Raw genomic sequence first — 27,968 nt, 5'->3', positions numbered from 1 at the left:
ATGAGTCAAACGGAGGTGCATCGAGTTCTCACTCAGTGTGGATTGGCCGAATATATCACAAAATTTGAAGGTAAGGCAATTTAAACATTCTTACTTCAGTTATTTGGCATGCAAATCATAATCAAATATTGTAGTTAATTTTTAATAATTAATTTCTTCCAGAGCATCATATTACTGATGAAGATTTACTGGAACTTTCAAAGGAGGACCTCGCAGAACTTATTCCGAGCATTGGACACAGGACAAAATTATTCAACGCGATTAGCAAAATTAACGCTGGCTCGGTATATGTATGTTTCAAGTGCATTGCTAAATATAAAAATCTAGATAGCTTATCGAAACATTTGACCGATTCTCACCAGTTAAAGATACACAGTGAGTATGTATGCCCACAATGCAAGGGTCATTTCCAACGACGGTCGTACCTTAATCATTATAGAAATTTTTTTAAATTCCATCCAGATTTATTACAAGGCGATGTGCATTTTAACATCCCGCAGCAAAATTTTGTTCGTAATTCTTTGTCAGTCCTTGATACGACAAATGATGAGGAAGAGGAGACCAATGTTCAATACCTAAAGAATTCAACCAAAGAGCTAGAATATTGTGTATCGAAACTTTATGCCTGTATCTTAGAATCCGGCAAAATTCCAATGTCGACATGCCTTAAAATCATCTCTGTAGTGAAAGAAACGGTGGATAAAGTTATAAATATTTGCAAAGGTGAAGTAAAAAAAGAGCTTGAACAAAATAGCATTGGACTAGATATTAGTTTTAACTCGTTCCATAATTTGACGGAAATGTTCAATAAGTTTAGTAGTAAATATAAAATGGACAAGTTTCTAATTAAAAATGATTTTATGATAGCCCCCAAAGAAATTGTGTTAGACAGTGATATTTGTTTTAAATCACATAATTTAAGGACTCGAGGTCAAGTTTACGAATCGGTAGTAATGCAGTATATCCCAATCAAGTTATCAATTGCCCAACTCTTCAAGAAACCAGGTTTTATTCGATCTTACAAAATCGTTCTAGTTACAATGGTGAGGTTTATTCAAATTTTTATAGTGGTAAATTGGCTAAGCAATTTCAATCTGATAAAAATGTCTTGTTTCTTAATTTATATTATGATGATGCGGAAGTTGCCAATCCGTTAGGATCGAAAAGCGGAAAACATAAGCTGGCTAATTTTTACTTTTCAATCCTTAATCTGCCACAGCATTACAACTCAAAACTTGAAAACATTATTTTGGTTGCTTCACTAAAAACGGAAGATCTTAAACTTTGTTCTCCAAACGCTGTAATTCGAATAATTGTTAACGAACTGTTGCAGTTATGGAAAGAGGGAGTGGCTATTCATCATAATGGTGAACAAATTAATATTAAAATCGTTTTAGCTCAGCTATCAGGGGACAATTTAGGATTGCACACTATTCTCGGCTTCTCAGAGGGATTTAATGCAAACTATCCTTGTCGCAGATGTAAAATGCAGAAAAGGGAGTGTCAAACTCAAGAAAAAGTGCAGCTTCGTTCAGAAGTTAATTACCAGCAGGATGTTGAAATTAATAATTTACGCGAGACAGGAATTAGTCAATTTTTAATGACTTGCCATATTTTCATGTCACAAAAAATTACGTGTTTGATATTATGCATGATTTGTTTGAGGGAGTTGGTCCAGATCTTTTTCATGCATTAATAAACCGTCGCAAACGCGCATACGGAAGTAGCTTCAGACGTACTTCACCCCAAACGGTCCCACCACAACTCGGGAACACTTAATTTCACTCTATTTCACCTATAGATTAATTTTTTGTAAAAATCTCATTTTGCCCCGACCACACCCCCTGGCGACGAGGGGGTGTGGAACAACTCGGGAACACTTAATTTCACTCTATTTCATCTATAGATTAATTTTTTTATAAAAATCTCATTTTGCCCCAACCACACCCCTGGCGCCTAGGGGGTGTGGCACAACTCCGGAACACATAATTTTACTCTATTTCACCTATAGATTAAATTGCACTAAAAATCTCATTTTGCCCCAACCACACCCGCTGGCGCCGAAGGGGTGCGGCAAAATCGGGGAAACACTCAATTTCACTTAATTTCACTTAATTTCATTTAATTTCACTCAATTTCACTTAATTTTACCCATAGAATAAATTGCACTAAAAATCTCATTTTGCCCCAACCACACCCCCTGGGGCCGAGGGGGTGTGGCACAATCGGGGAAGCACTTAATTTCACTTAATTTCATTTAATTTCACTCAATTTCACCTAATTTTACCCATAGATTAAATTGCACTAAAAATCTCATTTTGCCTCAACCACACCCCCTGGCGCCGAGGGGGTGTGGCACAACTCCGGAACACATAATTTTACTCTATTTCACCTATAGATTAAATTGCACTAAAAATCTCATTTTGCCCCGACCACACCCCCTGTCGCCAAAGGGGGTGTGGTCCGGTTGCCCCCAAAAGTTGATAGGATCCTCCCCCTGGGGTCCTATGTATGATGGCGAAAACCGATTTCGATTATCTCGATCCGTTCTCCTGATATCCTGCTGACAGACAGACGGACAGACAGACAGACAGACAGACAGACAGACAGACAGACAGACAGACAGACAGACAAAGTCTTCACATAAAGTAGCTGAAGCTACTTAATTAGTAGTTTAGTTTCGGAAAAATTAATTACTATTAATAAATTAAATTATCGTTTAGAATCATTTGATTTTGGTCGACATTATTGTGGAAGCCGACCCTCCCAAATTAAGCAGTCCTTTTTGAAAGGTGACACGAAGTCGGGTCAGAATGCTTCCCAAAATATTTGTTTACTATTATTTCTGCCAATCATTTTAGGTGATTTAATTGATCAAAAACATAAAGTGTGGTCACTTTATATTTTGCTAAATGAAATAGCTAGAATTCTGCTTTCGAATGAGATCAGTAAAAGTGGCTTAATTTACTTGGATTCGCTGATTTCAGAATTTTTGAATTCCTACACAGGTTTGATTAGAAAACCCTTAAAACCTAAGCACCACCACATGATTCATTATAGTTCAGCAATTAGGCAGATAGGTCCACTTCGACAGTTTTGGAGCATGGCGTTCGAAGCTAGGCACAAATTTTTTAAAACAACGGCTCATGTGATTGGAAATTTTAGAAACATTTCCAAGTCGTTGGCCTATCGTTTTCAACTCGCTCGATGTTTTAAATTACTAGCAGTAGATAAATTCACCCCACACACATTTGAATGCTCCGATACGGAAGATAATTTTTTGTCTGATATTTTGTGGTGGTATGATTGCAAGTTATCTTTGCAAAGAAATTTCCGAAAAAGTGTCTGTCTCACATAAAATAATTAAAAATGGTTCCATCTTTGAGGTGGGTGGATTTGTCTTGGTGGAACGTTGTACTCAATATCCCATTTTCGGTTTAATTAAATCAATTATTAATGAGGAAGACGAATGTTATTTCGTGTTGCAACATTTTAGTTCAGAATATGTGGAGCATTTTTGTGGTTATAAGCTAATTGATTCGGGTAATTTAGCTATATTAGATTGTAATGACGTTAAGTACTTTCAGTGTTTTTATCCGTCAATTTCATTCTGTAATGATTTAGAAAGGTATATCATACTACCGGTAAAATTTGTATAGTTATGTAAGTTAAATTTTAAGATTATTGAAACTGTTTATGTATATATTGTTTGTATAGAGTATTTAACGACAAATAAACCAATAAATGTATGAGCTAATTTGGTTTTGTTTTTTATTGAAAATAGGACTCTCAGTCATCCGGTTTTAGTGGTGCATTGCTAGGTGAACAGGAAATGAGAGAACGAGGATTGAGAGTTTCGCCAGGTCTTTTCCGGAAATCATTCACCCCAAAGGTTGGCCCCCATTGTTCCAATGTCTGCGAAATCTTACCAGAAACAGCTTTGGTGCAGATGAATCATCAGGTAAATTGCGGAACAACGCATCTAAAATACATTATGCGTTTATTATATAAACATTCCGTAATTTGTATCAATTCAATTCAATTCTCGGAAATCCACCTGGTCCAAATTCCAAGAGCGTGGAGTTTGAGCTTGACCTTTTGTCGCCAGGAAATTCTCAAGTGCTTCATACATTTGCAGAAAATCGGCAGGCTAACACTCGCGAGATTCTTCATGGTGATTGTTCTTCGACATCAATAAAGTATTATAGTTTTGTACGTTATCAGGCCAAGTGTGTATAATATAATGTGCCAATTATTAATTAATAGTTACTGTTTATTACCAACAATTAAATATTATTCTTGAAACAGAATTTGGAATCAATCTTGCTAGAAAGCTAGGCCGCACGAAGGGTTATCCTGGATAAAGTTCCTGCCAACATGTTCATAATTCGTGAAGCTATTTGTAATGCGCTCGTGGACGCATTAATTAAAAACTTAGGTAGAAGGTAAACATAATGAAAATTAAATTAAATTATTTTGCATTGTCATGCTTTGGGATTTCGAATTAATATCCGTAGTCTCATCACTACTTGTTTTTTAGCCCAAGTAAGCAGGCAATGGAGCAACTGGCCCTTGATTTGGTAAACAAATATCCACTTCTTGGAGATCCTCGTAGGAAGAATTTGGGGGCTGAAATGTGGTATTTTAATTCTGCACATTCGAGCGGACCTATGGGATTCTTGGAAGAAAGAATTAAAAACCAACGAAAAAAACTGACCAAGAAGAAGGCAATCGAAAACAAGGTCGAGGATGACATTAGCTCGCTATCATGGGATTCTGAACTTGAAGAGGGTAGGTGTTTCTTTATCTTACATCTCATATTAAATCAGTTCGCTCATTAATTTATTGTCTACGTTTATACAGAAAATCCCGAATCTGATGAAAAAATGCTGGAATTTTTAAGACAGAATAGAGGTGCAGATATTGTTGACACAATGAAATCCACCGTGTTTATGCGCCGAACAGTTATTCGAGATGAGATGAAAGACAACCTCGCTGGTTTTCGTCGAATACCTGGAATTATTCCTCGTTTGTTTGATGTTGAAGGAATGGTAAGAACCCTTCATTGGTTTAAGAAAAATGAAGACAATAAATAAACACAAAAAACTTCTTTATGAATTGCACGAGCAATTAAATTTAATGTGGTTAAATGGTTTTCTATTCATTTTTTCCAGATCGTTCAAGATTTTAATCTGCGACACCCTCAGCTCAACCTAATCGTTTATGAGCGATGGCCGGTTGCTTCAAAACTTTTAATTAGATACGCCAAAGAAAGCTCAATCGATTATAAGAAAACCCTGGGACTTCATAAGCCAAAATCAGATTTGTCTGAGGGTAAAGAAAACAATTATTTTGACTACTGACGCTATCAATGTGCGATCCTAATTAACCCTTTATTGATGGCTAATATGTCTTGACAGATGACATCTCATTGTTGGCTTATTCACTTCTTCCGTATTTGCTGCCTTCCTGCGCACGCAAGATTTCAACTGGCTTAAACTCCGTTAAAGAAGGAACAAGTGGGCAAAATAAAGGAGCAACGCGGGCGAGGTTGCAACTTCCGGGTGTTACAGGAAGCAGATTAGGCATTGCAGGCAGTTCTTCGGATGAAGAAAATGAGCAACGCCCAGTGGCTCAAAAACCTCGTAGGGCTCGGACTGTCAAAGCATCAAACTCTGATGCTCGAGATACCTTGATTCTATTCCGATCGGTGAGAATTTTATACAAAATTCTGCGAAGTGTTGTATTATATGTTTACCGAATATTTTGTCCACATTTTTTTAATATCTTTTGTTTTGATACTTTGTTCAGAAAAATACCCACGTCGCGGATATTTTGAGTGAAAATAGGAATGCTGCACCATTCATTTTGGCCCTAGGATCGACCTATGATTTGAGAATTGAATCTTTCTTTGTAATTTTGGACAAATTCGCCATCCCATGTGGATCAAGTTTTCTCCTGGCGCTGGATATTTGCCTAAAATCTTTCACAGTATTTTATTTACCACCCCCAGTGGAATCGAAAAATGTTTGGCAGTTTCTCCAGCACGGAATTACAGGAAAACCTTGCGAGAATTTCACACTGACTCCTGTTGTTCAAGCGCTAATTGGCCAGATAATTCCTCGGCTTAATTGAATTAAATTTATCAAATTATGATTATTATAAATTGTCAATTAATATGTAATGTCACTATGTAATTTATGTGTTTTGAGAGTATTTAAACGTTATTATAAATCAAATATAAATTCATCAATAATTAAAAAATTTCTATTTATTTGCATTTGGCGCATCTGGTATTGTAACCCATAAAAAAGTAACAGTAACCCGGCCCGCGTTAAAACGCTGCAGAGTTTCTGAGTAAAGGTTACCCATAATAGGGTAAAACAGAATAACCCGTTTTTGGGTTGATAGCCAACTCAACGTGAAGTAAAGTTGGTTACCCCTTTGCACTTTTGGGCTCGCTAACCCTGTACAGCGTCGTCGCCCGTTTTACCACTCTACGGATTGACTTTTACTCGGTATGGGTTTATTTGTTTTAAGTGTGCATTATACAATTGACATGAAAATTTGTAGGCCATTAGCAAATATAATGTAGTTTTCGATTATAGTCATGTTTTATTGATTAAAATTAGATAAACACAGTTTTCAAATAATTTGTTGGAAAATTTGCAAAATTTACCCGCAAAAAGTATTGGCAACATGTGGCCAAATTAATTACGCGAAACAATTTTCCTAATCAGCTACCACACTTCATTACGGTAAGTTAATTAGGTGACCAAATATGACGTTAGCTACAGTTTAAGTCTACATTTGTGTTGTCTAGGGCCATAATGGCGACACCTAACGAGCTGTATTGGCGCCGCGAGAAATAATCATGTCTCTTTCACAAAAAAGCTTTCTTATCGAAAATTCAAAGAGAAAACATACTTTTCCATATTTACTATTGAAAACGTAGCCAAGAAATATAAAATGACAATCTCAGTTTCTACTTTTCCATGGTGCGGAAGAAAAAAGTCACCTACGCCCACGAGCCACTGATGAATCAAGCAAATTATCACTCGAGATCGGAAGATTTCAGCTCCCAAAACCATGTTGAATTTGAGAACCAACTGTGGCGTCAACATATCATGCAATATTGTGATCAATCAAAAATCATGCCATGGGTTTCAGGGTCCAGAAGCCCGACTGACGCGAGGGTCCCCAAAACGAACCAACTCAATGAATTGGAATGGACTAAATACCACCCTGAATAGACTTCCAATGAATGAAAAAGGTTCTGCTGGTCTGACATAAGCATATTTTACTTATTCGGAGCCAATTGAATGGTTCAAGTCTGGCGGATGCCATAATAGGCTCACAAAAACGAATATGTTCGTATGACAGCTAAACACAGAAGAGGAGCGATTATGGTTTGGGGTTAAATGACTAGGTCGTGGCGTAGGTAGCTGGTCATTATCGATGGGATCATGACCAATGAGGTCCAAATAATCATTCTAAACGATAATTTGAAATTATGTGATAAAAATCTGACATATGAAGGAATTTTATATTCCGAAAATTCAGTGACCCCAAACATGTAGCCAATTTAACGATGCAAGGTTTTGGAGATCGAAAAGGTTAAGCTTCTTTCGTTGATTGCACAGTCTCCCGATGTGATTCTGATTGTCCGGGTTGAAAAAAGAGGGACTGGTGGGAAACCACTCTTCGAAAAACGAGCTTGTCAAAAGTTCGAAGGAAGTGTGGGCAGCCATATAGAAAAGCGTTATAAAGAAACTTGTTGAATCAATTCCACGACGTATTTTTGCTCGTATTGCGTCGAGGGGAGGTGCTACGTAATACTAGAAGCATTTTGTCATAATAAAATTGGCGTTTCTTTGATTTATGATTTTTTAAGTTAAGGGTTGCCAATACTTTTTGCGGGTAAATTTTGCAAATTTTCCAACAAATTATTTAAAAACTGTGTTTATCTAATTTTAAGTAATAAATCATGATTATTATCGAAAACTACATTATATTTGCTAAATGGGTACACATTTTCATGCCAAATGTATGATCCATTCCATGGTTATAGCCAATTTTATTTAGCTGGCGTGGGGGTTGCCAATACTTTTTCCATTGACTGTATGTAGTTGCTTACTTATTTACATTCAACTTATCTTCGATGAGGTGATTGACGACTGCAAAATATAAATTACACGGGCAATTTAAACTAAATCTTCAATTTTAAAACCGAAATTTGAAAATTGGATAACCTCATGGTGATTAATTTAATTATGCCAATTATAAATTACTCTGAGAAAATGCTATATGCAATGCATGTCTTTACTTCTTATTATCTGTTTCGATACCTACCAACTCGAACGATACCGACGTACTTAAACTGTAATTATGTATCTAGGCAAAATTCGAAATATGTAGTACATATTATGTACATACCTGGTGTACACGTATGATTACTTTTCATTTTTTATTCACTACATTAACATAAACACGCGTACAATTTTTCAACAGGCATTAACATTACTTCCCTGAAATACACTGAAATACATAAATATATACATACCTTAATGTCATAATATGCAATTATACATGTGTTACATAATTTTCCATGGATTTGCATACATTTGTATGCATGTAGGTATACATGTATGTACATAATATGTACATGCGGTACATGTCTGGGTTTTATTAAGGGGTGAAAGCCCTTTATAAGATCGTTATGTCCGTCTGTCCGTCCGTCCGTCTGTCTGTCCGTAGCTCCGATAACTTTTGAACGAAAAGACATAGAGACTTGAAATTTTGAACGTAAACTCCTAACGTCAAGGGACAGGACGAGTTCGAAGATGGACACTGTGACATCGTCACCTGTGACGATGACGTCGTCACAGTGACGAAAAGTGACGAAAAAGTGTCACGTGTCAATTTTGGCATGTGACATATCGTTTTTAACTATTTTTCAACGAGGAATTTGAAAATTCATGTCATTTTGTGCTTAGACGTCACCTGTGACGATGACGTCGTCACAGTGACGAAAAGTGACGAAAAAGTGTCACGTGTCAATTTTGTCATGTGACACATCATTTTTAACTATTTTTCAACGAGGAATTTGAAAATTCATGTCATTTTGTGTTTGGACGTCACCTGTGACGATGACATCGTCACGGTGACGAAAAGTGACGAAAAAGTGTCACTTGTCAGTTTTGACATGTGACACGTTATTTTTACCTATTTTTCAATGTCAAATTCAATGGTGACCTCCATTTTGACCTCAGAGGTCATGTAAAGGTCATAGGACATATCTATTTCAATTTCAACTGAAATTTAACCCCGAATTCAATGGTGACCTCCATTTTGACCTCAGAGGTCATATAAAGGTCACATAAGGGTTATCAACTGTTAAATTTGACACAAATAAGACACAAAAGTCGTGTCAATCTTAACAAATTTTCGAACAATTTGACATTCACATTGACGTATGACACTCCTTTCACCCCTTGGTTACATGCGTTGTAACGGTTTATTAGCTATATATGTAGAACTAGTCCAAAATAATTTACATATATTTAGTTGGATAATAATAATGGACATTTATTTACCTAAATATTTATATACATATTGTAACATGTATACATATAATATACATATTGTAACATTTATAAATACGTTATGTATGTACATAAGTGCATAGTGTTGGAATGCACTTTCTTTGTACAGTTGACAGTACGTATTACGTATATGGCTCGAATAATCGTAACTTTGAACTTTTCCTTGCAGGTGCATCGCATCACATATATTTTTTCACTGCTGTCATTTGCATGTAGAAAAATATTTCATACCAATTTAAAAATGCATTACATAATAATATTATTATTGATATAAATATATACATAATTATTTGTGGAAGATATCAAACACTAGGAAAATAAATTGCAACTGTACAATTTCAAATTAACTAAACTCATGTATCAGTAATACAGAAATTTATAAACCTGACAAGCCTAAAATAATAATGACAAAAATAACAGATCCTAAATTATCCGGGGGTAGTGCAAGGGTCAATATACACCGAGACTTGGAAACTGGCAAAGCTGCTGAATTATTAAGAACTAACAATTGTTACGTGTGTCAAAATTTGGAAAAATCTGCAATATTTCCCCTTTCTCGAGAAAATTGTGACATTTTGTTTAATTCGATCTTGACCGAAGCTTCGATCAGACATGGAAATAATTTGGACAACGACAAACCTTCGATTTGCAAACAGTGCTACGAAACCATACTTAAAATCGACAAATTATACGACGAAGTAGCGAAGTTAGAAGAACAAGTTAAAAAACTTGTGAATACATTAAAAGGGAAATATGAACTGAAATATGGGTCACTTAAACTTGGAGGAATTAGTCAAGTAAAAAAAATATTCGTTGCTTAATTAAACTCCGTTTCACGTTACTTGATTTCACGACATTGAGTACATTACCCGAATGAGCCGAATTATTTTATTATTTGATACCAGTTATTTTTATTTTGTTTCGTAAAAATCATACGAAATTGAATAATTTACACGCCAAAATAAAAATAACTGTATCAAATAATAAAATAATTCGGCCCATTCGGATAATGTACTCAATGTCGTGAAATCAAGTAACGTGAAACGGAGTTTATTACTTTGTCTTTACTAATTCTCAGTTCTTACTCAGGGTACGACGTCGCTGGATAATGTAGGATGCCTTAAAAAGTTTAACAATCCAAGGAGAGGAAGTAACGGAAAATCCTATCAAGGAAACAGTGATATGTCAAAACAGTCTCCTCGGTGGATGATGGAGGATGCGATTATCATGGAATTATCCGACACCGAAGATGCATCAGATCCTCCTGACCGTGACAGTAACAGTACTCAACCTGATCTCATTGTTAAAGATGAAAATCAGGATGTGCAAATCATCAATTTTATAACCAACAATTCCAATACGGACAGTCATGACCAAATTGAAGTAGATTACCAGAAAAGCGACGCAGAAAAATTTAGTTTTGTTGTTGACGAGACCTCATCTGGAACACTGGAGGTCGAAATACCTCCCACTCAAACCAATTTTATATTATTGCTCGACGATACGGACAAGAAACAAGTAGAGGACGAAGAGTATGCCATTTATGCATTTATAAGTCTATGAAAAAAGAAAATGCTGATCTCGTTTGAAATTTTAAAATTTACTTATTTTATTTTAACAGGTTGACGGAGGCAGGTTCTCATAGCCCTGTTAGTAAAAGTCAAGCCAAGCGTTCACTTTCTTCCACAAAACTACACACAATGCCGAATAGATTGTCGTCCTTTAAGGATTGCGTTGATATGATATATAAATGTTCAATTTGCAAGGTCGACGTAAAGAGCAAAACAGAATATGACTTACACAAAGAACAACACCATCCAAACGGAGAAAAAGAAGTTAAAATAAGGTATTTACATATCCAGGACGTAATGTGTATTATCGTGCATGTCACACGTAAATAATATAATACCGTACATACAAAACAAAACATGGATCGTTTGAGAAAATGGAGTTGATAATTATCCACAATTATAATTAACTATATCTGAGAGAACTTTCTTACATTTTGTCAATTAAAATAATTGACCTTAATTTACTCAACTTGATCTATGTTTTATAAGGTTTACGTCAAATTATAACGATTAACTAATAATTTCCACCCTTGTTTTCACAGAACTGGCCCCTTCCCATGTCCCCACTGCCCAAAGACCTTTCTTCGCCTACAAAGCCTCAAAAGACACTCAAAACTACATCCCGAAAACAATAATTCCTCCCCCTTACTAATTTGTCACCAATGTGGGAAACCTTTCACGGACAAGTACCGACTCAACTGCCATTTATCAACTCATGAAGATCCCAACACCAGAATCCACCACGATAAGCGCTACGTCCAATGCAAATGCACAACCTGCGGCAAAGAGTACAATTGCACCCGAAACTTGGCTGACCATGTTAAACGCGTCCATGAAGCAATTCGACCCCACATTTGTGACCAGTGCGCAAAAACCTTCTACCGGAAGAGTGGTCTCGACTCGCACGTGAAGCTGAAACACGCCGTCACAAAAGAGGAGAAAGCTACGTGTCCCCAGTGTGGCAAAAAGTTTGATACAATGAAAGCCAGAATTTTGCATGAACGACGATTTCACTCAGATTCAAGGAAAGACAAGATATTCAAATGTGGAGATGATGCATGCGGCGCAATTTTCATTTCAAACTTTGCCCTTCGCCAGCACCAGAAACGCCACGAGAGAGAAAAGGTCACCTGTGAAATTTGTGAGCGACAATTTGAACATGCGAGTCAACTAAAACGCCACAAAAGTTCAAAATATGGTTGTCACCAGAATGATAAGAAAGGTTACAAGTGTAGAACATGTGGGGAAGTTTTCACCACTGGGAGGAAATTGTGGGAACATGGTAATACGACGCATGGCTTGGGTGAAAGTCGTAACGATAAGAGGGAGGAATTTATACCAGACAATGTCATCACTGACGAGACTAAGTTAGCTGTTGAGTCAATATTGATTTTATCAGGGGAGATGTCTTAACTCGTGGTGAAATAATGTTGAAAAAGTTAATAACTTTGGTCTTAAGAGGAAATTTTGTAACGAGACTTAAATTATTGTCATACGAATAAAATAACAATTTTGATACATACATTTCTTTCTGCTTGCCCGTTATTATTAGTAGCATGTAAATATATGCCTCATTCAGCATTAATAATTTCAAACAAATATATGCATATGTAAAAATTTTGAGTTTCGGAAATCATTGACTTGCATTAATATGAAGTATTTGACTGGATTACCAAGATGTAAATATGTAGCGTTGAATGGTGTAAAGCAGTTTGCCAAGAAACTACGTTTCGCATCGCATGTCAAACTTATGCTACGTGAGGTTATAAGGCAAAAAATCGAACTGGATGTGAGACGACAGAACGCTGTCGAGTCCAGACTCCGGTTTGCTTTTCTGCTTTATTTCGGTGGAATTTCGGTGGTCGGTTGGTTGGTGGTAGGTTGGTAGTGAGTGGTGAGTACCACCAAAATGAGTAACTACATGGTGGACGTGGAAACAGAATTTTTTATGAATTTTATTTGTATTATATGAAGTTCATTGTCAAATTGTATCAGTTACAAGAAACTAATACAACTATGTATGAATTGTTGAAATAATGCTTGAGAATTGCAATTGTCCAGAATTTTTCACAGGTTAAATAGTATGAAGACTAAGAGGGTAATAGAGAATAATGTTATCGAGGTGAAATACAGTTCCACATCAAAATAGTATGCATGTACATATGTATGTATGTGTGGGGTTTGTGCATGGTATGTATGTTTTTGGTAACAAAGGATGGGTTAGGATTACCTCAAGATTATCAAATGTGAGTAATTTAATTTTAACACTTTCAGGCGTCTAGGTTCCTCTTAGCGCAGCCAATTAAATTTCTGGTATCCCAACTTCCCAAGTTAAGCTAATAATTATGATTTGTCTAAGGGCATGCAACTTAAATTGGCTGATAAAGTGAGACAATCGTTTGTAGCAGGCCCTTAACAAAGCATCAATATTAAGGACCATTAATTATTTTTTTTACTATGCATTATTTGTAATATGATCAATCCAGTATGAGGCTGTACATAACTCAAATCACTTTTGGCATAAAAATAAGTATGCAAAAAAATACATATGTATTTATATATGTAGGGCTTAGGATTTGAGATATTGGTAGTATTCCACAGAGTGTGCAAGGGCAAAAAGGCATGCCGTGCCTAAAATGCCTGTTTGCCTATTAGGCACGTGAATTTTGGGCATGCCCGATTGCCCGAAATGCCTTTTTGCCTTTTTGGTAAAATCGGGGCAATGTGATCATACTATCGTATGCTTTTTACTTGTAATCGTTTACACTTCATAGGATTTTTCGACATGTGAATAATTAAGATATTAAGCCGATTTGGATTATCATGTGTATATATAGATCTACATATACATATGTAGATTATCATCTACGCATATGCACATCTTTAGGTGTACAAATATTCACAAATACTCTTAATTATCATGCATGCGTAGGGAAATAATGTTGTGGAGTAGCTATGAAAAAATGTAAGGTTGTTAAAGTTTTAGAAAAACCGAAATGTAAAGCTGATTACATTGTTGTCACTCTTTCTTGTCCATAGAAAAATTTGTCAAATGGTTCAGGCAATACCCAATGGAAACATACGGAAAAAGGCAAAAAGGCATCAAACGGGCAAAATGGCACGCAAAAAGGCAATCCGGCATTGAAACGGGCAAAACGGCAAAAAGGCATGAATTTTTTCCCAAAAAGGCGCCTTTTTGCACACTCTGGTATTCCACATCCACTTGAGCACATGCCATCTTTTATATTGTTTCAATTACGTAAGAAATAATTATCATTATGTTTGTAAATTATCTAATTGTATTTATTTAGCTAAATATCTACTCTCACGTATCTGCAATCAAACCGGCAGACTTTGGTCCAACTTTATCATACACGTCTGGGAAAGCGTAACAGCAACCACGACTCTTTCTAACTTTGTCGTAAATACTCGTGTCAAACATTTCACGGAATTGTTTTCTCGACATGAAACAGTCCGCATAGAGTCCTTGAAATCTAGATACATAATTAAATATTTGAGAAATTATTCCGCCACAAATTATATAATTAACCAATTGAGTGACACAAATTATTACCCGTCGCATTTGATGACCTCGGCTTCCATGGCCTCCAAGGTTTTGACGGGATGAAAATTATCTGCTTTAGGATAAGTATAAAATCCAAAGTCCAGGTAGTCGACATCGCCAGGTGGTCGAAACATGGTCGAATTTCTCTTCAACTCTACGGGACAAAGCCACACTGGGTAAACCTAAGGATACGCAATGTTCAAAAGTTTAGTACAAAAATCTGATCCTATTTCTGCCAACTTTCAAATGTACGAGTGCAAACCATGCTCAACACAGATTCTATTTTCGCAACTAAATGCATACACTTTGAAAAAATTTCACAAATATTGACAACGATACACTGCAAAAAATCTGGGTTTGACATGGTGTCACATCGCATTATTTATTTATGTAATACTGGGTAGCACGAGTTATTAGTTTGACCCACATACATGAACAAGTTCATCCGCCATGTCATAAAATTTTTGCGCAGTTTTGAAAGGGACGACGTAATCCTGTACGACCTGCCCACTGGTCAAGAAGTTCCACGCAACGTTTGGAATGAGTCTTTGCGACGGGATGTATGGATTTAGCATACATCCAAAAAGAAACAGAAACACAGAATAGTTCAGAAGTACAAAATTTTCCGAAAAAACCCAAAAAATTCCTCGAGAGTGGCGATGATAGTAGTCGATCAAGGGAACGTATTCGACATATGAGTCTCTTCCCTTCTTTAATATGGAGTGGGCGTGGTTGTGAAAGATATGTTTGTACCAGCGATTGATGTAGTTTACACTTGCGCCGGGTGCGACGGTGTCAACCATGTCGCCAAACATGACGACGATTTCGTTCTTGGAATAAGCAAAAGCTTCAACAAAATCGTGGTTTGGTTCAGTTTTCAGCATTGAATTGAATTGCGTGATAGAGGACGCGGGACGATAATCAATTTGGACAAACCTGATCATAAATTAATTATGTATGTGTACATATGTAAGAGAAAAGCTTATACATTCGATTGCTACCTTTTGGCCCGAATTAGTGGGAATGTTACAGCAGTTAAGAAACCAATTGTTCCATATGATCCAGGAATTGCATGAAATAGGTCGGGATCATTTTCCTGTGAAGTTATGTAATATCTTAGTATGTAGCTTGGGTTTCCACTCATTGTCAGTTGCCGGGCTAAAAAAATTAGGTAATCACCTCGGAACAAGTAACCACGGTTGCATCTGGAAGAACAACTTCGTACGAGATTACCGTGTCATGCAGGACTCCATACTTATGGGAGCTCGATTCTAGTCCAGCTCCACAAATTAGACCTCCTGAATAATTGGAAAATCGTTATTTTTCTCAATCCAGTTCTCTTAAAGTTACTCACGAAAAAAACAATCCTTTTAACCTGGAAAATAGATAAATACTGGTTCAACCTTTGCACCTATGCAGGTTTTGTAAGATAATACAGAGTGACAAAGACCCATGGATCCTGAATTTATTCTGAGTTTTTATATTAATTACAGTAATTTACCTATCGAGAGGGAGTCCAATTCTGGCACGACGGGAATAGTCCACCCCCTTTTGAACAGGTATCGAGTTAACTGCCCAATCATCACGCCTGGTTCGACGGTCACCGTCTTTGCAGAATTAATATGAATCACAAGTTAAACTATTGTAGCCAGAATTTCAAAAACAATTTTTTGTAAAATATGTACCACTTCGTTTTCTTCAAGCGAAATAATTCCATTCAGATCAACATTAATCGGGTAGTAGACCGACTTATCCGTTTTCGTGATGGAAATACTCTTCCATCCTGGCCTTCCCGTCGTCATTTTCTTCTTCTCTCCATTTCGTCTCCATTTCCTGACCTGCCTCACAACCTTGACCACCCCTTTTGTATGCTCCTCTAAATTAGTTTCCAGCCCAAATTCACTCTCCAAAGAGAAATATCGCCACAAACGGAAGATTGGAAAAACTGGGAAATATGCTACCACCCAAAGCATATGAAGTGCAAATACTGCAATGTAGTTGAATAAGCGAAATAACCAATGCATTGTCACGAATGGGTGGATTTGCAGTCTTTCAGCGGGCTGAATGGCTCTGGAGATTAATAATTAAATTATGTAATTGTGGTCAACTGTTGGTAAAAAGTACTAGTCTGAGCTTAATATAATGAAAACCATGTACTTACATATTTACCTATTTACATACTAGCGTATAAGCCCGTCTACCGCCAGGCGAGAGTTGATTTAGTTTTCAATGTTCACCAAATTAAATTTAAATTGTCTGCAATATTAGCTGAACCTTTCGGCATTTATAATTCCACCCCCACCCTTCTTGGTTCAGTCATCTCTTCCAGTCCAAACTGCCATAGGCACTGCCATTGCCAGTGGCAGTGTGTCTGGCACCCTTCCCTTCTTGGCTCAGTCATCTCTGCCAGTCCAAACTGCCATAGGCACTGCCATTGCCAGTGGCAGTGTGTCTGGCACCCTTCCCTTCTTGGCTCCGTCATCTCCTAGTCCAAGCTGCCATAGGCACTGCCATTGCCAGTGGCAGGGGGTCTGGCATTAAATTTGGCATTTCAGTCGTCTCTGCCAGGTCGGTCTGCCTTGGGCACTGCCTATACCACTGGCAGTAATAGTGGCAGTCTAACTGGGTGATACGCGTCTACCAATTAAGACTGCCACTGGCACCGCTAGTATATAAAATTAGGCAGATAACTAAGATTGCTTTACCGCATATGCATTATTACATATTCTGCTGGAAAAGGGCAATGCCAACGGCAGCGGCACGCAATAAGATAACCCCCCAAATAAACTAACAATGGTACTGACAATGGCCACGACACCCAAATACCCCCATTAGGCCGTAACACCTCGATAACCACCAACAGGGCGAAACACCCCGATAACCGCCAACAGGGCGCCACACCCCGATAACCACCAACAGGGCGCCACACCCCGATAACCACCAACAGGGCGCCACACCCCGATAACCACCAACAGGGCGCCACACCCCGATAACCACCATCAGGCAACAAAGACCCGATAACCAGCACCAGGGCGCCACACCCCGATAACCACCATCAGGAAACAAAGACCCGATAACCACCATCAGGCAACAAAGACCCGATAACCACCATCAGGCAACAAAGACCCGATAACCAGCACCAGGGCGCCACACCCCGATAACCACCATAAGGAAACAAAGACCCGATAACCACCATCAGGCAACAAAGACCCGATAACCACCATCAGGCAACAAAGACCCGATAACCACCATCAGGCAGAAAAGACCCGATAACCACCCTCAGGGAACAAATACCCGATAACCCCACCAGGCCGCCACAACTCGATAACCACCATCAGGCAGCAAAGCCTTGATAACCCCACCAGGTCGCCACACCTTGATAACCAACATTTATATTTTAAATTAAAGTTTTTGAATTTTCGCGCCATTCGAAACTTGGCTTTCACTACTTTCACTTCCGTGACGGACAAACTTCCGTCACAGACAGATTTACTTTCACTTCCGTTGCCAACAGACATTGCCTCTTATAATATAGATAAGCGGAAGGACTTGCATAATCCAAGTCCTAATTTCCCACGAACGCGGTGTTCAAGTAGTTCGTCAGGAGTTTTCTGTCTGACGGAAATATGTAAATATGTAACTCACAGGCAGAAATACAAATCCTCGGGACAAGTGACACGAAGAAAGTTACAACTGACAAGCAACGAGGAACATAATTTTGCCAAACTAAAGCAGATATTGCTCGATTTACTTCATTATGCAATTGTTTCCTCCATAAGACACGTCGAATTGCTGCCCCGAACGAGTATGAAGACTGCATTTTGGTACCTGTTAAACGTGGTATTAAATACGTAATAAGTACATTTTAAACCCTCGGGAATTATTCAGCGATACAATCTCACTCCCATCCAACCAGTTCCAACTGACAATACAAAACAATCGAAATACATAATGTAGGTTGACCAGATAAACGCTTAAAATGTTCTTTCCCACGAATGTATAATGAAGGCATGACATGGATACACTTCAGTACACACCTGTCCATACGGTGATCATGGTTGGCAAGCAATTTCTTCAGATTTACATGCCTGCATGTAAATGCCTATATGTAAATACATACGTCTTGAATAAGTATCTCGTTGAGAAGTATATAATGGGCACAAATTTCGTAAATGTCTAAATTAAAAACAGACCCATTTATAACAAAAAATACATTACATACACCAGAGTTTGAAACCCTTAAATTCCACAACATTTTATCTGAGACTTGCTACACATTGTGGTAGAATGAAATTAAACGATACATATATGCTTACGATACGATATATGTCAACTAAAAAAGTAGAATATGCAATTTATTATTGTTCTTTCCATGTTCATTTTACATACATTTATTTCGAAAAAGCTAAACGACCAGCGCCGTACATAAATTTCCCTATCTGAATATTTAAAAAAATTCCTCTAATTGTTGTCGTCCTAAAGATAAAAAATCTCATCCAGCTCTCGACCTGCTGGCAGAGATCCTAAAATCGCGGCCACATTTCCGCGTTGAACTGCAATACTAATTCTTTGGATGAGAAAATTCGTTGCCCTCTTCTCGTCCGTGAGGGCTGTGATCCTTGTCCCTATTTCTTTGATAAGGGACAGGCCCTCCTTGCCCCATACTCCAGTTGTTTCAACGGCTACGGGAACAAAGAGGAATCTGTCCAGAACCTTCGTACCTTTTTGTCTTCCTGTCCTCCGCCCTCTCGGCTGCTGCACCAGGATGAACACAGGTTTGGGGGAGGTAAGACGGTGCAAAAGTGTCGACACACGTAAAGTCCCATACCAGGGGCCGCCCTCTTGCCCATGGAACTAATGTCAGTCCGTCAGGGCGCTTCCCGTCTGGCCGGGAGCAACCGGCGGGCTCTTTAATAGTGGGGGCTCCGGCGGAACGAAGAGCTCGCCAAATCACGTCATTTGCTGCGGCATGGCGGGAATGACGCCCCGCACTACTCTTGCAGCTTAGGCCATGGTAGCCTCTTGATGTGACCATAGCTCCGCATGGACATTTGCATGTCTCTACATATGTATTTACATATATTTATATATCCATACATATATTTTCTCTGCAGAAAACTTCAAATGAAATTTATTTTGTCACAGTGCTTTGATTGCGCATATAACCATACTTCAATGTAAATACTTGTAAAACGCTCAAAATTGTATCTGCCGTGTCTTATCTTGACTACTCCAAAATGGATTTCCGAGTGATCGATACCGAATTGGTCATCCGGGTAAGGAAAAAAGTTTTATATGTACATTGTTAGGTGGAACGCAGGTTCTTCTTTGAGAACGTTCTCTGTAACTCTGTGGTCAGTAATTGGATAAATTTTAACTATATGTATGTAGGATTATTATTTTCTGTGAAATTAACTTGCAGACTCATGAATTGAGCATTTTGTATTCGACAAAGTAGCTAAAATTAAATAATAAATTTATGCATGAGTAAGGATACAGATGAGATTCAACTCGAAAATGGGAATGCTTGTGACCAACAACGTAGCGTACTTATGTACCCAGTACTCGCAAAAGAAGTGTTACAAGAACAACTTACACTACTCACAAAAATCAGGTTCTGGTATCAAGTCAAACTGGTATAAAATACTTGTGCACACGTTAGACACTTGGCAATGTAAACATATTTTAGATGAAATACCTGAACTGTACAATTTAGATGCATGCTCACAAAAAATGTTACAAATAAATACATGTATCCGTAAAATATATAATCTGTCGATTGAAAATGATATTCATAAAATGCAAAATAGTAAATCTATGCCAATTTACAAACTTATATATACAAACATAAACCCCCAAGTTTTCTTAAATATTAATACTTCATGGTCTTTAGTAAGAGCAACAGTTCAATGCAGAGCTAATATGGCACAATTTACATGCTCTAGAACAACAGTAAAATTAGCCGCATTATGCCATTTTTATGATAATTCGGTCGATCCAGTATGCATAAATTGCCTATCTGGAGACGCTGAAGATCTCATCCATGTCCTCTTCAAATGTTCCAAATATGATGAAAATAGATATAAATTTATGAATATTGTAAATTATATTAAAATGGAAGATATAATTATATACCTGTCTCAACCTAATGAAACAACTATGAAAAATATTTATCTATTCCTTAAATCTGTTGCTGATGCTCAAAATTGTTAATTGAAACCACCATATCTCATTTTCTGTTGTCATAAATTAGTTATAATAATAATAATAATAATAATAATTTATTCATGACAATTCTTATAAGGCTCATGGCCCATAGAATTACAGGTTAGATTACATCGTAAAGAATTAAATAACAAATCAATAATACTACAATGACAATTATTTCCTTGCAAAATTATCCTGGGGGTTCTCGCTTAATAACATTCTACTAAATAAGCTTTGTGTATGTTAAAATACAGATTCTTAAACATTTGCATTATAACAAGAATAAGACAACTTGATTAAAACACAGTGATAGGGTACGATAAACTCAATTAAAAATTAAAGTCACTGTTTGCAGGATTCAAGCACTAAAATCAAATAGATAACCATCAGACATAATTATCAAATTTATAAACGTAGAATAAGAGCATTATTATTCACAATTCCATCTCAACTAATTAGGTCAATACGAACGAATTCAATTGATCAAATTAAATAACTCATAGTGGTGGATTACTAAAATCAAACTATTAAATACTACGGCATAATTTATAAACGTAAAAAGTAAACAGTCAGTATTCACTTCTCCATGAACGATACTATTTTCAAGTCAGTTAACTGCAGATCCTCAAAATTAAATTCATAATTCCAAATTAAATTGCAATATTATTCACAATATCAACAGATTATGCTAATTCGTATGACAATAACTGCAAAAATCAAACCATTAAATACTACACATAGCAAATATCTCCATTTTTCAAGTCCTCATAACAAAATCATAAAACTCCAATTCTGAAAATATCCATTTTCACTAGGCAAGCATCCATTTCCCTCGTCAGTGATTTCATGTTGGCATCCATAATTGAAAGTATGTAGGCTACGCCGTCATTCGAAATTGGTTGGGATAATTTTGGGCTTCGTTTAACGTCTTTGAGATGTGGTCCTTCCAAGTAATGTGTATCGGGTAGATCTTCTTTTTCGTGTTGAACGTCTTTTTCTACAGGGGGCTGTCCACACTTTGCGTGATCCAATTTCTCTGTCTTCTCCGCCGGTTTAGGGGCTGTGGCTGAATGGCTGACGTCATGATAGGGTGAGATTCCAATTTCTTCGTTGATTTGAGTCCCATTCACAAAAAGGTCAGCGCCCCGGAAGTAGACTTTGTTTCCAATTTTCTTTTGCTCAAGGAATTCTGGTATTTGTCGTCTCTTCTTTGCACGTTCCTCTTTACTTAGGTCCTCCACAATTGAGATTTTGGCAGGGATGGCTTTTAACTTGTGGCAGTTTCTAAACACCATACTTTTTTGCTTGGTTGATGCCAATTTCACCAGCACCGATTTACCGTTGGACAACGGACGGACATCTTTAACAGTGACATCCACTTCCAAACAATTGGAAAGAAAATCTGTCGTCTCCTCCATTGCAGTTTTGGCAGAATAATATTCACATCCATGAATTATGATGTTGCATTGTCGATCACAATTTGCATTTGGTTTGGTTTCATAACGAAGAATCGTTTCTGCATTCTTCTTCACTTGCTGCTCCAATCCGATAAACTTATTTATGAATCTGTCCAGTTCACTCTTAAAGTTGAACATTTGCTTCTTTATGTGGCTCAATTCTTCTGCGTGATTAACAAAACTACTTGATAAGAACTCGAGTTTCTCTTTCGCTGATTGTGCAAATTCTTGTAGATCGAGTTGCACATTGTCAAGTAACTGAATTTTGTGGGCGTTTTTACTTATATTATTCGTTGGGGGCTTATGCACAAGTGAATATTTCTGATTTTTTCCCATTTTTCGAAGTGTTATGAATTTATAGCAGAAATTCTTATGTGGGGGTAATCGCGATGAATTTAGCTTTATAATGATATAACTTTATAAGTATGGCTTGTACTTTTAGGTAGTGAAAAACTCAATTTAATGAGAGCTCAGAATAAACACGTCTGCTCGCTTCAATAACTAAACGAGAACCCCATAAATTAGTTAGAATATTGATATTTAAATTTATGGGTTAAACTAGGCTAACTTAGATTTAATATAGGCTAATTTATGTACTAGATTCTAACTACACCCTAAAAAATCAGACCAAGACACATCATCATAATTATTATAGCTTTAAAATAATTATCTTGTGATTGTAAAGGCTGACGCCAAATCAATCTGAAATAAACTATCTATCTATCTATCTACAAGAACAACTTATTGCAGGAACCACAGTTTGTCGAATTTTGAAAAAATAAGCACATAGCTGAAAAGCCAATGAAATTCTGTATAGGAAACATTATTCACCTTTCATAATTTCAGCCCCATTAGGCGACACGAGCCAGGAGACTTGGTGTCCACTTCACGATCGCGGTACGCATGCGTTCAAAGGGATATTGGTGTCATTTCTAGAGGATAGATTTTTTCTCGTACCCCAAACTTGTGTGGGGTTTAGCACACGTATCTAGCTTCAGTTTGGACCACATATCATATTCCAGAAGGTTGAGGTTCGGCGATGATGAATTTTATTCTTGGTCCGAAATGGAGTCAAGAATTTTGGACTTTAACCACCAATTTACTATTTTGGCTTAATGAATATTACCTGAGCCGTCCTTAAATGACTAGTGGCTATTTTTGAGTCGAGAGTGGTTCATTAGTACCCCAATTCGCTCGATAACTCGAAAAAATATTTTTTGACACGAAATTTCGACCTCTGAGGATGAAAAATCACTTTTCCGACCAAATTCCAATTAAAGAATCACAGAAGCAGTATGGTGGGTCAAATTAATATTTTTGAAATTTTTGTAAATAATATGGACTAGTGGGGTGTAAACACAGTGCCTTTGCTTATTTTATATGGCCTCAAGGGTGAAAGTTTGCTCATCTTTTCAAAATATTTATTTTCATTTTTCAAGCGCGTACCGCACGATCAGCGCCTGGCTTCTTATGGCTCTATTTTTACTTGACGTGCGGTTGGCAAGTATTTCTCCTCACGCCTTAAAGACATAAGTCCAATGTCTAGTTTAAGGGCCCGGGACATAGTTTTACTCAACCCGTTCATTAGCAGGGAAATTTTTTTTAGGGTCCGGCATGAATTTGAACAAATTCAGGTTTTCTGCATCTTCATGATTTTTTTTGACCTTTTTGGCCGTTCCTTTCCACTTTAGTTTCACTCATCAACACTACTGGTGTCAGCGGATCGTTTTATAGTTCGGTCGATGATCTTGCCATCAGTTCCGATTTTTATTAAGTAATTGAAAAACGAAGAATTTTATTGTTTATCAAAATGTTGCCAAAAAATCGCAACATGTCTTCTACACCAGTCTATAAATTTCGTACCTTGGGTCACAAAAATTTTTGAAACATATGGTTTCTGACATACAATTGCATGGAGATTTCAATAAAAAATAGTACAACTTTCTAAAAAAATGTCTAGCCTGCTTAATTCACCCGGGAAAGCTTGTAACACTTCTTTTGTGGGTACTAGGTACATTGTAGCGTTTCCTCATAAAAAATAACTCCGCCTAAACATGCCCTCACTAACCTGTGCAATATAAATATTATTTAACATTAAACTTCTGGATTATCAAGATGAATATATTTGCGTATGTATTTATTTAGAGAGATTCATCCACACTTACATGTTATTGAAGTAAATTGTATTGATACTTTTGTATACTTATATTTGTATAAATCAGGAAATAATGTATTCACTTATTTCTTCACGAGTTTCAGATTCATGAAGCATAATTTATTTTTTCTGCTTCACAAGTCAAGCCACCTTTTAAATCAGACCGTGTGGAAGGTTTGGCCGTAATGGGATCCGGCCCTCATAGTAAAATTTATTATTGTATATCCGAAGGTTTCGTTTGTCACTGGGGTCCAGATCGGCCCCTGGTTTAAATCTTCCTTGTCGTCAGGTGCACCAGGATCTCTGTAAGATATTTCAGAATGTTAAACTGATGTACAATTCACATCAAATTCAGATAAATAAAATAGAAAATAGAAATTAATTAGTGCTAATTCAGCACCCTCGCATGTGAAACCAATTTTTTAAATTAGTGCCCGAGAACTTTTTTCGATAAGTATTAACTATTAAATTGCCACCGATGAGCTTACCCGTGCATCATAAAATTATAAATCGTATTGATTAAGCGCTCGCTAAAAAGTTTCTCTTCTTCCGAAAAATCTTTAAACTTGAAAATGTAATTTAGTTCATCCGCGTGGGTAACTCCAGGCAAAATTTCGGGAATTCCTCCGAGGTCCTCGTAGAAGACGTGGGTCCTGCAGGATCGTCATATTATAAATTTAAAAATTTCGTAAATATATCTATTTGTTCATTGAAGTTCTTACGAGCTTTCATATTCGTAGGAGTAAAGGTAGGTCTTCAGCCCCAACAGGGCATGTGATTTAGCCTTATGAAGGGCTGGGGCCTTGAAATAAAAGGTCGAATAGATCTGTGGAGAACAAAATACAATTTTAATTCAAATTACTTAGTCAGTATTTCATTACAATTTGTTTTGTTGGAGTTATGCTAAATAAACATAACAAGCCCACTTTGTTAAACAATTAGTCTGCATATGCAATACGAACTTGAGAGGCAGTTTATTTTTATTAACAATGGACATGACTTCTAATCAACAACGGAGGTTTTATTCGTATGTCTCACTTTCGTTTTAGTAGAAAATAGTCAAACTCAAAATTACTTTCGCTATTCAAGAAAATGAGAGGAACTTATTAGTATTGATTATTTGGCAATGGAATTAAGAACCTGCTCAAACAAGTCACAATACAACAGTACTTTCCTTCGGGTTGATATATTTAAATCGATTGATTGAAACTTTCGTTTTTAACGACCAGTACGTTTTCATGTACAAGTAAAAAAAATTATATGCCTAAATTCTTAAAATTTTGTAAATTATTCTCACGTCGGACACGGCCTGTCCCATGACGGTCAAATTCACACCCATCCTGTGTTCCTTCAGGAAGGAGGCAATGATGGACTCCACCATCCCAATTGGAGTGTCGTTAATTCCTGCAACAGTACATGAGAAACATGGTCAAATTTATGTACCAAAATTGGACGTAAACCCCCCTTGGACTCACCAAAGTGGGACGAATTTAGGAGAGTTTGCAAAAAGATGTTGCGTAAATACGTAACGTTAAGATGGTGGTTGTTTGGCTTGAGAACTGCTTCAACATATCGTGATAAGAGGAACGTCCCGTCATTCCTGTTTCCCCCGATTAACAAGGGGACACGACTCCTCGTTTGTTCTGGGTCGTTGTCCAGAGGATGTTTCGGGACAATCCTGTAGACGTCACTGACCAGCGGATTGTCCTGAATGCTGGGGGCCGTCTGTTGTGTTCAAAATTTACAGACGCATAAATTACAAACCAGTATTAAATGTCAATTTATTAAAAACTCATGCATTGAAATGTACGTGTAAGTACTTACATAAAAACTGCTGTCATTGTACCCGGCCAGTATAGTTTCAATGGTCAGACCACGGAGGCAGTTAACTATGTCTAGGTTCGTCTCATAATCGCAACCAACATTAATTGCGAATGCCTTGCTTTGTTCTAAAGCCCGAAAATTTATCGTCCATCCAGCACAGTTGTCACCTATCAGAACAAAAAACGGTCTTATCATTCAACTACAATTCATAAAATATAATTTACAATTGTATTTGTAGTTTTATAGCTCACCTGAGGATTGAATCACTCGGTGAAAGAGCCCTCTATCCTTGGTAAGAGACGAATCTGCCAAATAGGCAACGCTCGCGCTGCCGGCGCTTTCGCCGTACAACGTGATGTTATTGGGGTCCCCTCTAAAGTGGTGAATATATGACTTTATCCATTCTAAGGCCGTCAACTGGTCCAAGAGTCCCAGGTTTCCGGGGGCCTCGTCGAAATCCAGAGTAAGAAAACCTAAACACATATTGTTCAGCTCAGAAAAAGACGACACAATTTTGGACACTCCATTTTTCTAAGAACTGCAATTCACAAAATATTACCTAAAATGCCAATCCGGTAATTCACTGAGACAACCACCATGGGGTGATTGTCAATCAGTCGGTCGCCGTTAAACATCGAGGCAGTCCAACGTTTGAAGGACCCTCCTGTTGAAATCAAAATTTAAAAGGTAGAATTAACTACAAAATTCAGATATTTAGAAAAAAACTATCACTTTTTAAATATTTCATAAAATTTCATTTAGAAAAAAAACATGGTGTGCGTGTGCTACTACTATATGTATTATTGACTAGATAAATAAAATGCATAAATTAGACATTTAAATACACAAAGTTTCAGTTCGACTTCATTTAACGATCGATAATGTGATCAATTATGTACATTCATATGTAAGAATGAGAAATAAAAACAATTTCCTGCTTGTAAATTCCAGACCACAAGAATTTCATATTTTTATGCCCTCTCCTCAGTCAAAATTACATAAAGATGTGTAAATAATATTTACTAAATATATAAAAATCAATCAAAATCATACCATGAATTTTTACCAAGACTGGCAGAAACATGTCTGTCGTCTACACAAAAACTTTCAATTAGATAACTTGATGGATTCATTTCATTTAATTCATTTAAACCATTGCATTGCATTATTTGTAAATATATTCTCACCCTAGGTTTATCGACAGACAGTGTAAGGCAGTTCTCCGTCATATTGTCGGGGGCACATATTGCGATGGCGTCTGAAAACAAGGGTGTTGGTTACTGGCATCAAAGTCGACCATATCTCCTGTGAGATCAGTGATTGGGCTGAAACCATAGGGCTGTTTTCCGTAGGGAATCCCCAAAAAATTGGAGATTAGTACCCCATTGGGGCTAGTCGTGGTGAAACCACGTATTCTTCCCACTCCTTGGATATAAACGCTTTCGCCATCCTGATTTGCGACAGCGAATTCTTGAATGACGAAGATAAGCACGACACACAATGCGCGAGACAAATTACTCATTTTTGTAACAATTTCGTTCATTGATATATGAACCTAGGTACTGTACTGAGCCTGTGCTCTGT

The 27,968-nt window shown here is 37.1% G+C and overlaps 4 protein-coding genes across 7 annotated transcripts; 2 read left to right on the top strand and 2 right to left on the bottom strand.

Moving 5' to 3' along the window:
- On the top strand, positions 1–6,135 carry LOC118435980. Its single transcript, XM_035852576.1, has 8 exons — positions 1–70; positions 163–284; positions 3,785–3,961; positions 4,518–4,791; positions 4,864–5,051; positions 5,175–5,334; positions 5,421–5,710; positions 5,812–6,135. The coding sequence occupies exons 1-8, from the start codon at positions 1–3 to the stop codon at positions 6,133–6,135; spliced, it is 1,605 nt and encodes a 534-aa protein (XP_035708469.1).
- Positions 6,136–9,740: 3,605 nt separating this feature from the next.
- Positions 9,741–12,698, top strand: LOC110859708 (putative zinc finger protein 286B). The gene is made up of 4 exons (XM_022108683.2): positions 9,741–10,402; positions 10,695–11,137; positions 11,227–11,451; positions 11,719–12,698. The coding sequence occupies exons 1-4, from the start codon at positions 10,010–10,012 to the stop codon at positions 12,587–12,589; spliced, it is 1,932 nt and encodes a 643-aa protein (XP_021964375.1). The 5' UTR covers positions 9,741–10,009; the 3' UTR covers positions 12,590–12,698.
- A 1,698-nt stretch (positions 12,699–14,396) lies between these two features.
- LOC110856153 (delta(24)-sterol reductase) lies at positions 14,397–18,530 on the bottom strand. Of its 3 annotated transcripts, none has more exons than XM_035846481.1 (9): positions 16,903–18,530; positions 16,427–16,811; positions 16,243–16,348; positions 16,117–16,152; positions 15,921–16,039; positions 15,743–15,837; positions 15,173–15,677; positions 14,751–14,923; positions 14,397–14,670 (listed from the first exon to the last, which is right to left on the bottom strand). In XM_035846481.1, the coding sequence occupies exons 2-9, from the start codon at positions 16,763–16,765 to the stop codon at positions 14,502–14,504; spliced, it is 1,542 nt and encodes a 513-aa protein (XP_035702374.1). In that variant the 5' UTR covers positions 16,766–16,811; positions 16,903–18,530; the 3' UTR covers positions 14,397–14,501. The 3 variants fall into 3 exon arrangements, with proteins under 3 accessions (XP_035702374.1, XP_035702375.1, XP_021960340.2); XM_035846482.1 differs by having other exon boundaries at positions 16,911–18,530; XM_022104648.2 differs by lacking the exon at positions 16,117–16,152 and having other exon boundaries at positions 16,427–18,530.
- A 6,008-nt stretch (positions 18,531–24,538) lies between these two features.
- LOC110856058 (carboxylesterase 4A) lies at positions 24,539–27,965 on the bottom strand. Of its 2 annotated transcripts, XM_035846379.1 has the most exons (9): positions 27,572–27,965; positions 27,438–27,477; positions 26,944–27,048; positions 26,385–26,857; positions 26,036–26,285; positions 25,858–25,964; positions 25,283–25,386; positions 25,049–25,213; positions 24,539–24,863 (listed from the first exon to the last, which is right to left on the bottom strand). In XM_035846379.1, exons 4-9 carry the CDS (start codon positions 26,577–26,579, stop codon positions 24,719–24,721), a joined length of 966 nt encoding a protein of 321 aa, XP_035702272.1. In that variant the 5' UTR covers positions 26,580–26,857; positions 26,944–27,048; positions 27,438–27,477; positions 27,572–27,965; the 3' UTR covers positions 24,539–24,718. The 2 variants fall into 2 exon arrangements, with proteins under 2 accessions (XP_035702272.1, XP_035702273.1); XM_035846380.1 differs by having other exon boundaries at positions 26,385–27,048.
- Between the last annotated feature and the right edge of the window lie 3 nt (positions 27,966–27,968).

This window comes from Folsomia candida, unplaced genomic scaffold, assembly GCF_002217175.1.
Source record: "Folsomia candida strain VU population unplaced genomic scaffold, ASM221717v1 Fcan01_Sc001, whole genome shotgun sequence".
Lineage (NCBI taxonomy): Eukaryota > Metazoa > Arthropoda > Collembola > Entomobryomorpha > Isotomidae > Folsomia > Folsomia candida.
Note: the sequence above shows the minus strand (reverse complement) of the source record. Positions and strands in the feature narration are given on the sequence as shown.